The sequence below is a fragment of the Theobroma cacao genome, chromosome 6, assembly GCF_000208745.1.
Source record: "Theobroma cacao cultivar B97-61/B2 chromosome 6, Criollo_cocoa_genome_V2, whole genome shotgun sequence".
Classification (NCBI taxonomy): Eukaryota; Viridiplantae; Streptophyta; class Magnoliopsida; order Malvales; family Malvaceae; genus Theobroma; species Theobroma cacao.
In genome coordinates, this window is record NC_030855.1 from 4,014,323 (window position 1) to 4,027,875 (window position 13,553).

A 13,553-nucleotide genomic window follows, 5' to 3' on the forward strand; every position below is an offset into this window, starting at 1 on the left:
AGCTGAAAGAGACCATGTTTCTCAGGCCGATGAGGTTGTCGAGGCAGCTGAGGAAGGGGATGGGAACCTTGAATTAGTTCAGACTAAAGGAAACCATGTTCCTCAGGTCGATGTGGTTGTCAGGGCAGTTGGGGGAGTGGATGAAAACCTTGAATCAACTTAAGTTGAAGGAGACCATAATCCTTAGAGCACTTCTAAAGGCAACACATCATGGTTGTTGTCACCAGAGTCGTTTGATGTCCAACATCATGAAGCACTAATTTTAGACTCAACTGAATGGGCACGTGTCACAATGGCCAACAAATACATGGCAAGCTTATATGTTGACCCATTGATGAACTACAAGGATGTCAAGAACTTAATGGTGGAAGCATACGAAGCTTTCAAGAAAGACGAGTGTGTGAGGTAACCTCATAAATAACATTGCAAATACTGTTTTTGAATGAAATATTAACCCTACTAGCCTTCTGAAATTCATTCTATTACATGTATAGCCCTAACGTCAAGATCTTAAAGGATCAAGGGCTTTACTTTTCAACTCATTAGAGGATCCTCAAGAGGAAATGAGAAGTGAACAAATTGATGCATGCCTCAGTGTACTATGTAAGTGACTTACAAGGTCAAAGTTCAAGTTGTACAACACCCGTGCATGTGTGTTTGATACAATATTCTTCGTAAGTTTATTTGAACATTTTTTAATTTGTCTTGCATGCTTGAAGCATGAGTTAACACATTTCACAATGTTGGATGTCATGAGTTGGTATCTCCTTACCGATGATCGTGCATGTGCCCATCTGTCAAGGCTTATTCTCATAAGATTAGAGTAAGCTCCTGTGTGAATCTACTTGAGCAGGTTCATATGTCTATTGAAATAAAAAACCTTATAGCAGTATCGAGCAAGGGTGAAAATCATTGAAACATCACCGCGCTTGAAGTTATTTTTAAAGTTTTTCTTCAAATGGTAACCATATAAATCGTGATGCACTTTTATGTATGTATTTTGGATTGTTTTTTGAATGTCGAGATGCTAATCAGAAATGAACATAGTGTTTTTAGGACAACCACAAGTCTTCGTCCTCAACATGGCCTATGCCAAATGCAACTGGATATACGCACTTGTTTGCATCTTTGCATACAGGGACAAACAGAACACCTTTGAATATGTCTTTCAAATGTGTCGCATCAATTGCAACTATAGGACACATTACATCTCTAAACCCCTAAATACAAGCCTCATATGACCAGAAACAATATTTGAATCGTTGTGCCTTATCAGTAGCCACTGTAGTGCTTATGTCGGGATTTTCTTGTTTTAACATATAAAAATACGAGGGTAGTAGTTGAAATGACTCCTCAAGGGGACTGAAAACAAGCCTTTTTGCATATTCCTTCGCTTGCCAGGCCTTACCATATAAGCATCCTAATCCCCACTGAACCCTTATCTCACCAATTATGTACTTCGGTCTCAATGCTATTTCATTAGCCTGAAGCTTGTGTGACATAACTTCACCAATCATCTTCGCACTCGTAATTTAAAATCGCCCATGCAAACCATCAACAATACATGTGTGTCTTTTGTGGAAGGTTCGAACTTGCCAATATTCTCCTTTAGGTAACTTCATTGCACGTACGTCGAACTTGCATGCCTTGTCCTTACAAGCAACCTCAAAACGACCTTTACATGGCCTTTTTACTCTGATCATAAACTACTCTTTTAGAGCCAACATGTTCAAAGCTCGTTTCAACTCCACTTTTGAGGAAAACATTTTTTCTTTATATAAGCGATCATTGGCACATGTCGACTCTTCAGTGATAATTGTTTAGAAAGAGAACTTTTCTACACCTAGAATTAGCCACGTACAAGATATCCCTACGTTTTTCTTTTTCCTAATAATTGTCATCGAGCAATGTCTTAGATGAACAAATGTCGTTGTCACTAACGATGGGGTTATTGTATATGGGGTTATCACACTGAACATCTCTTACATCAACATCTCTAACATGTTCTGTTTCACCTTCCACATTATTGCAATTTGGAATGTCATTGTCATAAAGCTAGTCATCGTCTAAACTATCATCATGCCATTCATCAGGCTCGTCATGTGAATTGTCATCAAATCTATCTTCATTGGTAGGGAACAAATCCTCATTTCCCTCACCAGATGTAACATTATCCTCGAACGTCATAGTGTCATCCTTCAACGTCTTAGTGTTGTCCTAAAGTATCACAATCTCATTTGAAAATGGCATTACACCCTCTATAATTTCACCCGATTGTTGCATTTATTGGACAGAAGCAAGTAATTGGTTCAATGCATATGATGATCGAAATTGTGCAGCCAACTGTTCTGTGAATGTCGTGTGTCTACTAGGTTACACCAACTCTTGTGCATACGTCAATTGCCATTGTTGTGGGTTAGGGACCGAATGTTGTGGTATATGTGAAGCACTATAAATCTCATTTTGATTAAGGTGATTACCATGTTGTACAACTTTATCATGTGACATAACATTTGTATGGCATTCTTTAATGGTGACGTACACTGCCAGAACATTCTTCTATTCCAGCAAAATTAATGCAACATTCTCATTGTCCTTGATAATTGGGAGTGATAGCTCTCTAGGTGTACTAATCAATGCATGTAACTTAGTCTTGTGAATTTTTGAATTTACCCCAACAATATCTTCAACTAGCTTCATCAAGCCTGCAAACGACAAATCATTCCTAACCCCCCACATTCATGACTCACCATCCTTATAAATGTCATCTACCCACTGACCATCGTGCCTTATCACAAGTCGCACAATTGGAACGCCATTGAAATTTTGGAAAAAAAAAAGTTTGTCAATTTACACATTATATGCTGTGTTCTAAAATTTTGCCACACGCCCTGTTGAAAACATGTTGTTACACGCCATGTTGAAAAATTTTTCTTACACGTCATGCTAAAAAAAATATTACACGCCATTTTCAATAAAAATGTTACATATCATGTACTAAAACATGTTATTACAATATAGTTTTTACACGCTATGTGCATTAGAGATGTTACATGCATGGCGTGTAACAACTCTAGGCAATGTTCTAATGATTTTGCTAGACGCCATGTTTACTACACCTCATGTATAAACAAATTTTACTACAAGCCATATACTAAAACATATAATTTTTTTTGTTTTAATATATTTTTTACAAGCATGCCGTGTAACAACTCTAAGCAATATTCTAATTTACACACAAGGTTTCAGGAATTAATGGGTTACAACAATAAACCCAATAACATACCTTGATGTCATTTCTGCTCTATGGTCTGTATATCGACTACGATATGATCAAATGTCGAGAAATAGATCACAGCGCAATGAAGATGGTGTTCAATAGAGAGTTGAGAGAGCTGACAGAGCTGATACAGTTCAGAAATGTAAAAGGAGAGCTAATATAGTTCAGCTGAAAGAGTTCAGAGAGTTAGAAGAGCTGAAATAGTTAAATATTTAATTTCTCTATGGTAAGATAGAGATATCGGAAGATTAATTTACTAAAAAATATTTTCAAAGATATTTTGATCTACTCATATTAAATTTGAATAAAAATAGATAAATTTTAAATAAATGATTATTTCTAAAATCACTTTGTAAGGAAGGTTATTTCTAACCATTTCTTCGTAATACTATCCAGTGTTGTTATGTAATTATCCCCAATATACAATGACAACCTCAGCCAAGAAATTCAGAGAGCAATAAAGGGCAAAAAGTATAACTGGGGACCCACTTATCCAATTACCTTCCACACATTCAAATCCCAACGCCCCGTAAAAAGCTCACAAAGCCTTCCAACTCGAAAAACCAGCAAAGAAAATACAAACCAAACTGAAGAAAAGAAAAACTACACACACGCACAAAAAAAAAAAATCCATGGCTACTACTCTGTTACCCAAAACTGTTTATCCAATCCTTACAAACCGACCTTCAATTCCGTCTGCCCACTTCACCACCAAGCCACCATTTTTTAGCCCACTTGACCTCTCTCCATGCACCAAAAGACCAAGTGTTCAAACCAATGCTAAGAAAAAGAACCCATGGCTAGACCCTTTTGATGATGGGGAGGACCCCAACATGGAGTATGGTTCGTTGTTTACTGATGGTAAGCAAGAAGAAGATCCTAGACCACCTGACAACCCGGATAACCCTTATGGGTTCTTGAAATTCCCAATGGGTTTCGCTGTGGAGCTGGCTTCATTGCCTTTGAAAATAAGAGGTGATGTTAGGAGATGTTGCTGTGTGATTTCTGGTGGTGTCTATGAAAACTTGCTGTTTTTTCCTGCTATTCAGTTGATCAAGGACAGGTATTAATTTGCAGTGTTTAAAATGTGGATGTGGTTAGTTTGAAGGATTGTGTGATGGCAATAGTTCGTGTTATGTCTTGTTTCTGTCAGATACCCTGGTGTTCAAGTGGATGTATTGGCATCAGAAAGAGGAAAGCAGACTTATGAGTTGAACAAGAATGTGAGATGGGCTAATGCTTATGATCCTGATGATGAGTGGCCTGAGCCTGCTGAATACACTGACATGGTTGGACTTCTTAAGGTTGGTGGCTTTGAGGTTTCCATGCTGTTTCTTAACTTTTGTCTTGGTTTCAAATTAAATACTTATAAGAGAAGCACTAAACAAAAGCTTAATATTGTTTCTCCATCTAAGGAAGATACAGTTAATCAGAATATGGGTTCTCCACCTGATTGAGCTTGTTTGCATTTTGTTTCCAGTTTGTCTAAGGATTACCTGCTGAAGATACGTGTTCATGTATGTTCTCTAAGTTGTGATATTTTATCAAATTTTTAATCCAATCCTCCAGGGGAAAAGAAAAAGGGAAGAAAAAGTGTTGGAACACATGAAAACTACAGTAAAGCTGATATTATGCTAGTTAAAAGTTGTAGACATGGTGACCGGGGACTTCAGCTTTTTATTCTTCTAAACTTACTCAGCGGTTAGTTGGTTCCCAGCAAGATCATATTTTATATGGTATGGCATTATTGAAAGTTAATACTTGCATTTACTCCTTGCATACTGAACAGTCTGACATAGACATAAAGATCTTAGCATTCTAACTTATTTACTCGTCTTGTATATTTAGAACTTACAGGGGACTATCAATCTGGATTAGATTGTTATGCATGTTGCCCTGTTCTCGCAGAGTAGGTATTATGACATGGTTTTGTCAACCAAACTGGCGGGGCTAGGCCATGCAGCATTCTTGTTTATGACAACCGCTCGTGATAGAGTCAGCTACATTTACCCAAATGTGAATGCAGCAGGAGCAGGATTACTTCTATCAGAAACTTTTACAGCAGATAGTATGAATCTTTCAGAAGGAGGATATAACATGTGAGTTTTGCAACATAGAAATTCAAACATTTGGTCCTTGGAGCAATTTGGCTAGCACAATATATCACTGAAGCACATGTGCGAACACAGAGAAAAGCACATTTAAGAATTATGGAAGGATTTTCCTTTTCATTCTTAGTTTCAAGTGGGCTTGTATGGTATAGGTACCATCAGATGGTTGATTGGTTGGGAAGACCTTTTCGGAGTGTCCCAAGGCACTCTGTTGGCCCACTAAGAGTGTCAATTTCAAGGAAGCTGAAGAAGGTTGTAGCAGAAAAATACAGGACTGCAGGTGCAGAGAAAGGAAAATATATTGTGATTCATGGAATAGAATCAGATTCAAAGGCTTCAATGCAGTCTAGGGGTGATACTGATAGCTTGCTTCCCATTCAAGTATGGGCTGAAATCGCCAAGGATATAAGGTATACACTCCATTTAATTCTTTTTCTAATATATTGTGACAGTTACAGACGTTTGTGGTTGTGATGATGCTAATCTGGTTACTGATGAAGGCCAGCTTATGCTGTACTTATGTATCATGCATCTCCGAAAACTAATCACAGATTTTTTACATAAATTTGATTCTTTTTTTTATATTGTGCAAACAGGGGATTTAAGCCACTTTTGGTCATTCCACATGAGAAAGAAAGAGAAAATGTGGAGGAGGTCGTAGGAGATGATGCTAGTATTGTGTTCATCACTACCCCAGGGCAGGTTTGCACCTTCTTTCATTCATTTTAGAGACTTAACTAGTTTGTGCTAATGATTCCTTGGAAAAACTCTTTATTTGAAACTTCACGAGACTTGTAGCGTTTGCAAGCCTCTAATGGCTGATCTTGGCAGGCATCTTTTAACTTTTTTGCAAAGATGCATACATTATGAACATGAAGGGCTGTGAGAGCTATTAGTTTAGTTGCATTAGTATTGTGATACATCATTTGCAACCTCATTTCACTCATTTACTAGCGTTAATGTAGGAAATGTGTTTGATATGGATCAACATTATATTAATCACAAGATTTATCTTCAATATTTGCTTTCATATGGTGTGTCACAGTCCACCAACCTATAAGGCATTGTCCACTTTGATCAATTGGACTTCACAGTTTTGCTCCACAAAAAGACATTTTACAAGTTAAAAAAGATGTGAACACCTAAACACCCAATCGTACTCTAATACACAACCGATGAAGATTCACTACTTCTCTTTAGGAACCATGACAATGTGCTTGCTCAACCCATGTTGTAACAAACATCTGGTCTTCCAGCAAGAATAGTTTTTTAAAGTATAAAACAAGTAGTAAATAAGAATGACGAGTAAAAGACACTATCAGATTCTAACACTGGAGCCTTCATTCTATGGTCCATTTCTGTAGCTGGCTGCTCTCATAAATGATTCAGCTGGGGTGATTGCTACAAATACAGCAGCTATCCAACTTGCGGGTGCACGTGAAAAACCAAGGTAGGTTTTTTATTTTTTATATAATAATATAAGAAAACTTATTATACAGCACCATTTCTATTGGTACTTATGATTCTATTTTTGTGCAGCATCGGTCTGTTTTGCTCTAAGCAGAAGGGGAAACTTTTTGTTCCCAATCCAGAAGAGAAGAAATGCGCCATTGTCTCATCCAAGACAGGAAAGTTAAGAGATGTAGAAGTTGAGGCTGTTAAACAAGCCATGCAAATATTTGATATGTCCTTTGCTCTAGTATAGCATTGTCTCATCGAAGACAGGAAAGTTAAGAGATGTAGAAGTTGAGGCTGTTAAACAAGCCATGCAAATATTTGATATGTCCTTTGCTCTAGTATAGGAGATTTTGATCACTGATTCTTCAGATCTTGTTCCTTATTTTCCATTTCATTTCTGTTTGTATTCCATTTTGCATATTGCAAGATAAGTAATAAATTATATACATCTTGAAGGTGGGGCATACGTTGTCTTTCTTCCTAGCTTCAGCTTTGAAGTATAATGCAATCAGCTTCAGACAGCCTATACAGGAATTTCACCTAGAAACTGATAATAACACCATAAAAAGGGATAAGGTGAGGCCAAAATTCCATATTTCAATTGCAAGAATGAAAACTAAACGATTGACACTAGTCAGCGAATGACTCTGAAGTAGGTCCTGGTTGACTTGAGGTCAAATAACAGTCTGGCTCATGCTCTCAAACTAGGCACAGGAACTGCACCTGATAATCATAGTATCCAAATCCCTTCAGTCAGCAGGAATTGTTTCGAGAGGGCCACTGGCACCTTCAGCCTCAAACATCTTGATAAACATGGTTCATTTTGGCTTAAGAAATAATTGTCGTCCAAATGGTGAGGCAGCTTATTTCACAATCAAGACCTCAAAGTGGCAACTTATTTCCAGCAAAACAAACAAAAGAAAAATGAAAAGGTGGTAACTTATTTACATTACTAGATAGTAGATGAACATTAAAAGGTATTCAGCACAAAGGCATATAGAAATCAAACAACTTTTCCACCATCCATGGCATTTAATTGAAACTGCCCTTCAACAGGAGGAGCTTTATAATGCAACAAATTTATATGGTGCAGAAGGTGCTGAAATTGTAGACCTAATACAATAACAAAAAGGCAAAAAAGAAAGAGTATCTTTAGCCAATTATTACCATGGCAAGTTCTTAAAAAATCACTAACTGGTCATGTGCAACCTCCAGCTATCAGGAGAGAGGCTTTGCACGTGTTGCCAGATTTTCTGTTGATTCAACGTGCATCATAAATAGATAGCCCAGTGACCAGAGGAGAATATATTGGAAGGGTACCCAAGATAGACATGCAACAAGACTCATAATGCTGCCAACATACTGTGGATCTCTAATGAACCCAAATGGGAATTCTGTTACCCAGGGAATATTCTTTCCAAAGCGTACACCATAATAAGTGCCAGATTCACCAAGCAACTTATACACCCTGTAAAATTACATTTTGGTAAACTGCTAGAGGTAGATCTAGACTAGAAGAAAAATAGCATCACATCAATTCAATTCAAGCTAACAACCTAAATGCACAACACAAAGCAGCTGATACACACCATAAATGACATTTCAGAACAGCACAGAAAGAGAGTGATATAAAGTAATAGCACCATATCATTCAAGTCAACCGGACAACCTAAACCCACAAGAGCAAGACTAAATAGAAGACAACAAATAATTTGTTACATGAAGAGCAATAGAGAAGTAATTTGCAGAAATGGTTCTGGTCCTACAACTTTTGTGTGCAGAATGAAAGAGAATTAGTAAATTTCTAAACAAATACCTAGTGTTTCCCAAGTAGACCAAATTAGAATTTTTCTGGATTCCAATTTCTAGAATAAGCCATCAGATTCTTTGGAGACTCCATATGTACTCAGCACTCTGATAATAATTGTAATAATGTGATATCACAATCATCAATGTCTGGTTACAAGCTAAACCTAACAGTCCAGAGGTAAAGGGAAACAGGACAAAACTTGAATGAAGAACTATTACAACCAGTTTTGCTTTTATGATAAACATAAAAAATAAGGGCTAATACTAAATAAGCCCTTGAACTATCCCAAAATTCTCAAAAAAAAAAAGAAAAAGAAAAACACTCTTTTCCTTTTATTGTACCCAAATAAACCCCTATTATATGATTTTTACTTAGATAAGCCCTTATATTCACGAAAAGATGTCACGTGACAACATGTGACCTTGGCAGTCATTAAGCTTATGTTAGGTGGCATCTTTTGCACACATGACAAACTTGGCTTTTCTAACGTGACGAAATTGGCTGATTGAAATGACAATATCTTAGGAGGGAATATTTCCCATTCAGCCAATTTTGCCACATAACAAAAGCCACACCAGCATCCAAGCGCAAAGGAGACTAGCTGGCCATAAGCCTAATAGTTGTTAAGTTCACATGATAAAAGTGACATATTTTTGTCAACATGAGGGCTTATTTGTGTTCAAATCATAAGATAGGAGCTTATTTGGCACAATACAAATATATGGACTTATTTGAGTAAAGTAGTAAATTGTGGGGTCTTTCAACATCATATAACCCATGCTCTAGGTATAGCATATTGCAAACAATCCCCACCCAACAAGTCAATTAACTGTCACTACATCTTAATCCTCATGTCTAAGATATCGTCATGGGAGGTAAAGCAAACCACCACAATAATAGACAATAAAAACTAACGAGGCAAACAACTATTACAGGTGATGCCTCCACAGCTGCAGTGATAGTTAAATAATATCTTTCCCGAATTTCATGATAGAACTCTAGATGACTAAATAGTCAGCTCAAGAATATTATACACATGCCCAATCATTTGCCACAACAACAGAAAGCACAGTCTTAATCCTTTAGGAAAAGATCAAATGAGTAAAAGCTCATTGTAAAGTGTTTTGAAGCCCCAACAAGTCCCAAAACAGCACCTATGAGATGAAGACTTTCCACCCATGAAAACCTTCATTGGAAGCACTAAAATGAGGAAATTTTTGGACCACTGATTACTCTTATATTAAAGCAACTTCACCTCCAGGGTCTACAGTGTCACTTCTCAATTGTCTCTTTGTTCCTTCAAATAGGAATACTTGTTATTTCAAACTCAAGACCTCACTCACTGCATTCCCCAAAGGAGAGACCATTTAGCCACCATACCAGCTGCTTTCCTCCACTTATATTGGTTCCTCATTTTCCAAATCCTTTATTTTTCTAATGATAAACCTAAAGGGGTTAACCAAAATTCCAATAAGATAGCTACTATAAACAGCTCATATACTGATAGATATACAGGCATATGAACTTTTTATTCTTAATCAAAAACTGACTCAGGGAAGAACCCCAATAATCAAACTGTATTTTGTTACATATTTGGGATGATTTCATAGTCACCCAAGACAATATATGCAACAAGTTAGTAACTAGCTGCTTTAAAAAATGAAGCCTGATCACATCTATACTAAGGTGCTAATGAAATATTAGCTTGTTAAGTTATACAGACAGAAATTCCAAACAAATACCAGGAAAAAAAAAAAGAAAGTATAGAAATGTAGAGTGACTAACCTGAAGTTGAGGAGCTGACCAAAGGCAAAGAGGGGCCAAAAGTAAAGAGGGGGAGGCCAAGAGAGGGAACAAACTGAAAAGAGAGAAATGAACTGCACCAGCTTGAAGAAATGGGAGAAAAGGGCCATCACCTTCGATGGGTCCCTTCCTTTCCCACAAAGGTTCACCCATGACCGAGGATACGTCCATAACAAGTAGTAAAATGGGAATGGCACCAATATCCCTACGCCTGCCAACATCCCCATTTGCGGTTCTAGTTTTTTTCCGCTCTACTTCCTAAGGGGAAGTTCAGAGTTGGGACTTGCCAAGGATAGAGTCAAAGAAATCAGGAGCGTATGGGAATCTGATTCTTGAATGGGCCACCGATGTTATGTATGTTTTTTGGGTTAAGGTTTGGAAACAACAATGGGTCTTTTTGGGCTGTTAAAATTGGATCCTGTTTATTGCCTCATGAGGTGCCACCACCTCCAGGGTCTATTCTTCCTCTTTAATCTTTGCTTAAACAAAATTGTCAAATCTGTAAATCAAGTTATTAACCTCTCTTTCAACTCCCTTACAACTACAAGAGTAATGTATTTTGAACCAAGAATAAGGTTGAGACTGAAACATAGCGCCCGCAAAAAAGTTGCAGAAAGGTTTCAACTTTCAAATCTTCAGTGAGGATGATACTTCGAGTCGCCAGGGTTTAAACTAGAACTTTAAATTTAATCTATGGGCTTCAAGCTTGCTCTTGTGTGGGAGGGAAGCTAGCTACATCTAATGGGCCATGACCAAGTCATTCATACGTAGGGCTATACAAATGGTTAGTTCAGTTATTGGATATCCAATAACTAAACTAACCAAACTCCTACATAAAAAAAATCGAAATCGAACTGAATTATATAATTAATCAAATTAATCGAAATCGAACTAATTCGGTTAGTTCGGTTTGATTTTCAAAAATCAAACTTAATAAATTTTTTTTTTTTGATTTGTATATATCTCAAATATTACTTATATTTGTCAAAAGAAAATGAAGAAAAACAAAAACTTGAGGAAAGAAAAAAGCTAGAAAGCAAACTATGGGAACAAGATTTAACAGTTAATTGTAGGGGTTTTATATGGGTGTCTGCAATCTCCAATTTGTAGAACTGAACTGAACCATATTTGAATGATTGAATAACCTCTACACTCCCAGAGAATTGTCCTAGGCAGACAGAACTGAACCAGAATAAAACTTAAAAAAGTGAATAGAGTAAGAGTTTCTATTGCTTAGAGTACTTCTCTTTTTAGATTAAATAAGGATTTGCATTAACTAAAACAGAGACAGCTACAAAGTTCCCACATCTTGGTACAAAGTACCAAAGAAACAAAAGTTGGTTGCTTTCAAAAAAAAAAAAAACCATAGTTGTACCCTCAAGGTTCCTTCAAGATATCAACTTAAGCATGGCTTCCCCCACCCCCCACTTTCACTCATTCTGCTCTTTTCTTTTGGTCAACCACTTTAACACTCATCTTGTTGTAAGTCCAACTCTGTTTTAGTTCATTTCCATGACCCAAAAAGTAGAACACAACAATGGTTGCACTTTGCAGCAAATAGGAATCTTCCATGGCATTTACACGTTCCAAGGGTAAACTTTCTCTGCTAAAAGCCTTCCCATTTTTGTTTGCTAGCTTTCACTTGTTGAGTGGCCCTTCTACTTTTTTGGTGTTGAATAACAAATAAAAAGGCCAAGAAACCATCTCAAAGAAAAAGGAAAAAAGAGATAGAAAAACTCATCAATTAGACCCACAAAATTTCAAGCTAAGAAAACATAGAACAAAAGGAAGAGAAGAGGAACTAAAAACCCATAAAAACTTATTTGATGTGAAAAGGGTGAAGGATGGCAGCAACTTACTAAAGATGAGAGAAGGGAAAGAGAAGAGGGTAGAGACTAGAGACAAGATAGTGGAGACAGGACGGATGAGAGAAGGGGAAGAGAAGACGGTGGAGATTGAAGAGTGGAGATGGGACGACAGAAGAGGAACTAAACAAAGAGATGAGATTAGCATTTAAGTTTAGGATTTTTTTATGTAAAATGTCTATAATGACCTTTAGTTAGTTTAGTTAGTTCGATTAGAAATTTTTCTAACCAAAACTGAATCGTAATAATGTTATTAATTGAACTATCTTAACCGAATTAATCGAAAAATCGAACTAACCAAATCGAAAAAACCAAACTCATTTCGGTTCGGTTTGGTTATTCAGTTCGGTTGATCTTTGCTCACCCCTACTCATAAGTTTCTAGTCATAAAAGCCTTCTCTAATCTCCATCCTTTAAACTCTCTCAAAAATTAAATTTGAAATTCATTAAAATTCTTGATAAAATTATACCAAGATTTTATCATTTAAGTTAATTTATATACGTATATTCAAATATCAATTATCAATACTTTCTGATTGCTAAGACAAGTTGTCACGACCCGGAACCTCCCTCAGGCCCATGATAATCGTCGCGACGTTCCTATTGACACTCATTATCCGGAATGCCAACCGAAACCCCGCAAGACTTACATATCAGTTTCTTTCATTTCCTGTGAGCAATCATTGTTAAATATCGAGTTTTTAGAGAATATATACTATTTTAGATAAAAAACAATCAAAATAAAATTTTCGCCACACAAGGGTATTTTGGTCATTTTTTTTCAAAAATTTCGAAATTGGCTAAAACGTAATATACAAGTACAAAACACATAATTCATATTCAAAATGAGTTTAAAAGTCTAAAATCTTCATTTAAAACGAAATTACGGTTATTTGAATATAATAAGAAAGTAAAAGAAATATTAAGGAAAATATTCTATTTTCTTATAAAACAATATTTATAGAGTTATACGTGAATAATTTTTATAGCGTAAAAGCTAAATAAATTTATACATACTAAAATACAGTAAGCAAAAATATTTAATTTAATTTACAATAACAAGAGGGCCCCGAATAAACAAAAGTAAAGAGGACTGTGAACCTGCGGTTTGGAAAATGCAGATCCAATGGTAGTGCTCGATGAGATCAGCTATCTACAGTCTATACTGAAACTGAAATGGGTGGAAAAGGAGGTGGGGAAGATTTTGCAATCCCAATGAGTAAAGA

General features: G+C 36.5%; 2 protein-coding genes across 3 annotated transcripts; one reads left to right on the plus strand and one right to left on the minus strand.

The window, feature by feature from the left end:
• Positions 3,825–7,315, plus strand: LOC18595434 (photosynthetic NDH subunit of subcomplex B 1, chloroplastic). Its single transcript, XM_007023374.2, has 7 exons — positions 3,825–4,343; positions 4,434–4,584; positions 5,189–5,379; positions 5,544–5,801; positions 5,988–6,093; positions 6,756–6,841; positions 6,931–7,315. Exons 1-7 carry the CDS (start codon positions 3,913–3,915, stop codon positions 7,094–7,096), a joined length of 1,389 nt encoding a protein of 462 aa, XP_007023436.1. The 5' UTR covers positions 3,825–3,912; the 3' UTR covers positions 7,097–7,315.
• LOC18595435 (phosphatidyl-N-methylethanolamine N-methyltransferase) lies at positions 7,419–10,842 on the minus strand. Of its 2 annotated transcripts, none has more exons than XR_001928544.1 (2): positions 10,445–10,842; positions 7,419–7,743 (listed from the first exon to the last, which is right to left on the minus strand). XR_001928544.1 is itself a non-coding variant. In XM_007023375.2 (2 exons), exons 1-2 carry the CDS (start codon positions 10,687–10,689, stop codon positions 8,068–8,070), a joined length of 495 nt encoding a protein of 164 aa, XP_007023437.1. In that variant the 5' UTR covers positions 10,690–10,799; the 3' UTR covers positions 7,847–8,067. The 2 variants fall into 2 exon arrangements, 1 of the variants encoding a protein (XP_007023437.1); XM_007023375.2 differs by lacking the exon at positions 7,419–7,743 and adding an exon at positions 7,847–8,317 and having other exon boundaries at positions 10,445–10,799.

Excerpts from the sequence above, each read along its gene's own strand:
- LOC18595434 (XM_007023374.2), top strand. The coding sequence starts at position 3,913 with ATGGCTACTACTCTGTTACCCAAAACTGTTTATCCAATCCTTACAAAC. Across the intron at positions 5,380-5,543 it reads TCAGAAGGAGGATATAACAT|GTACCATCAGATGGTTGATT; the intron begins GTGAGTTTTGCA and ends TGTATGGTATAG. Across the intron at positions 6,842-6,930 it reads GGTGCACGTGAAAAACCAAG|CATCGGTCTGTTTTGCTCTA; the intron begins GTAGGTTTTTTA and ends ATTTTTGTGCAG.
- LOC18595435 (XM_007023375.2), bottom strand. The coding sequence starts at position 10,689 with ATGGGGATGTTGGCAGGCGTAGGGATATTGGTGCCATTCCCATTTTAC. Across the intron at positions 8,318-10,444 it reads GGTCAGCTCCTCAACTTCAG|GGTGTATAAGTTGCTTGGTG; the intron begins GTTAGTCACTCT and ends GTAATTTTACAG.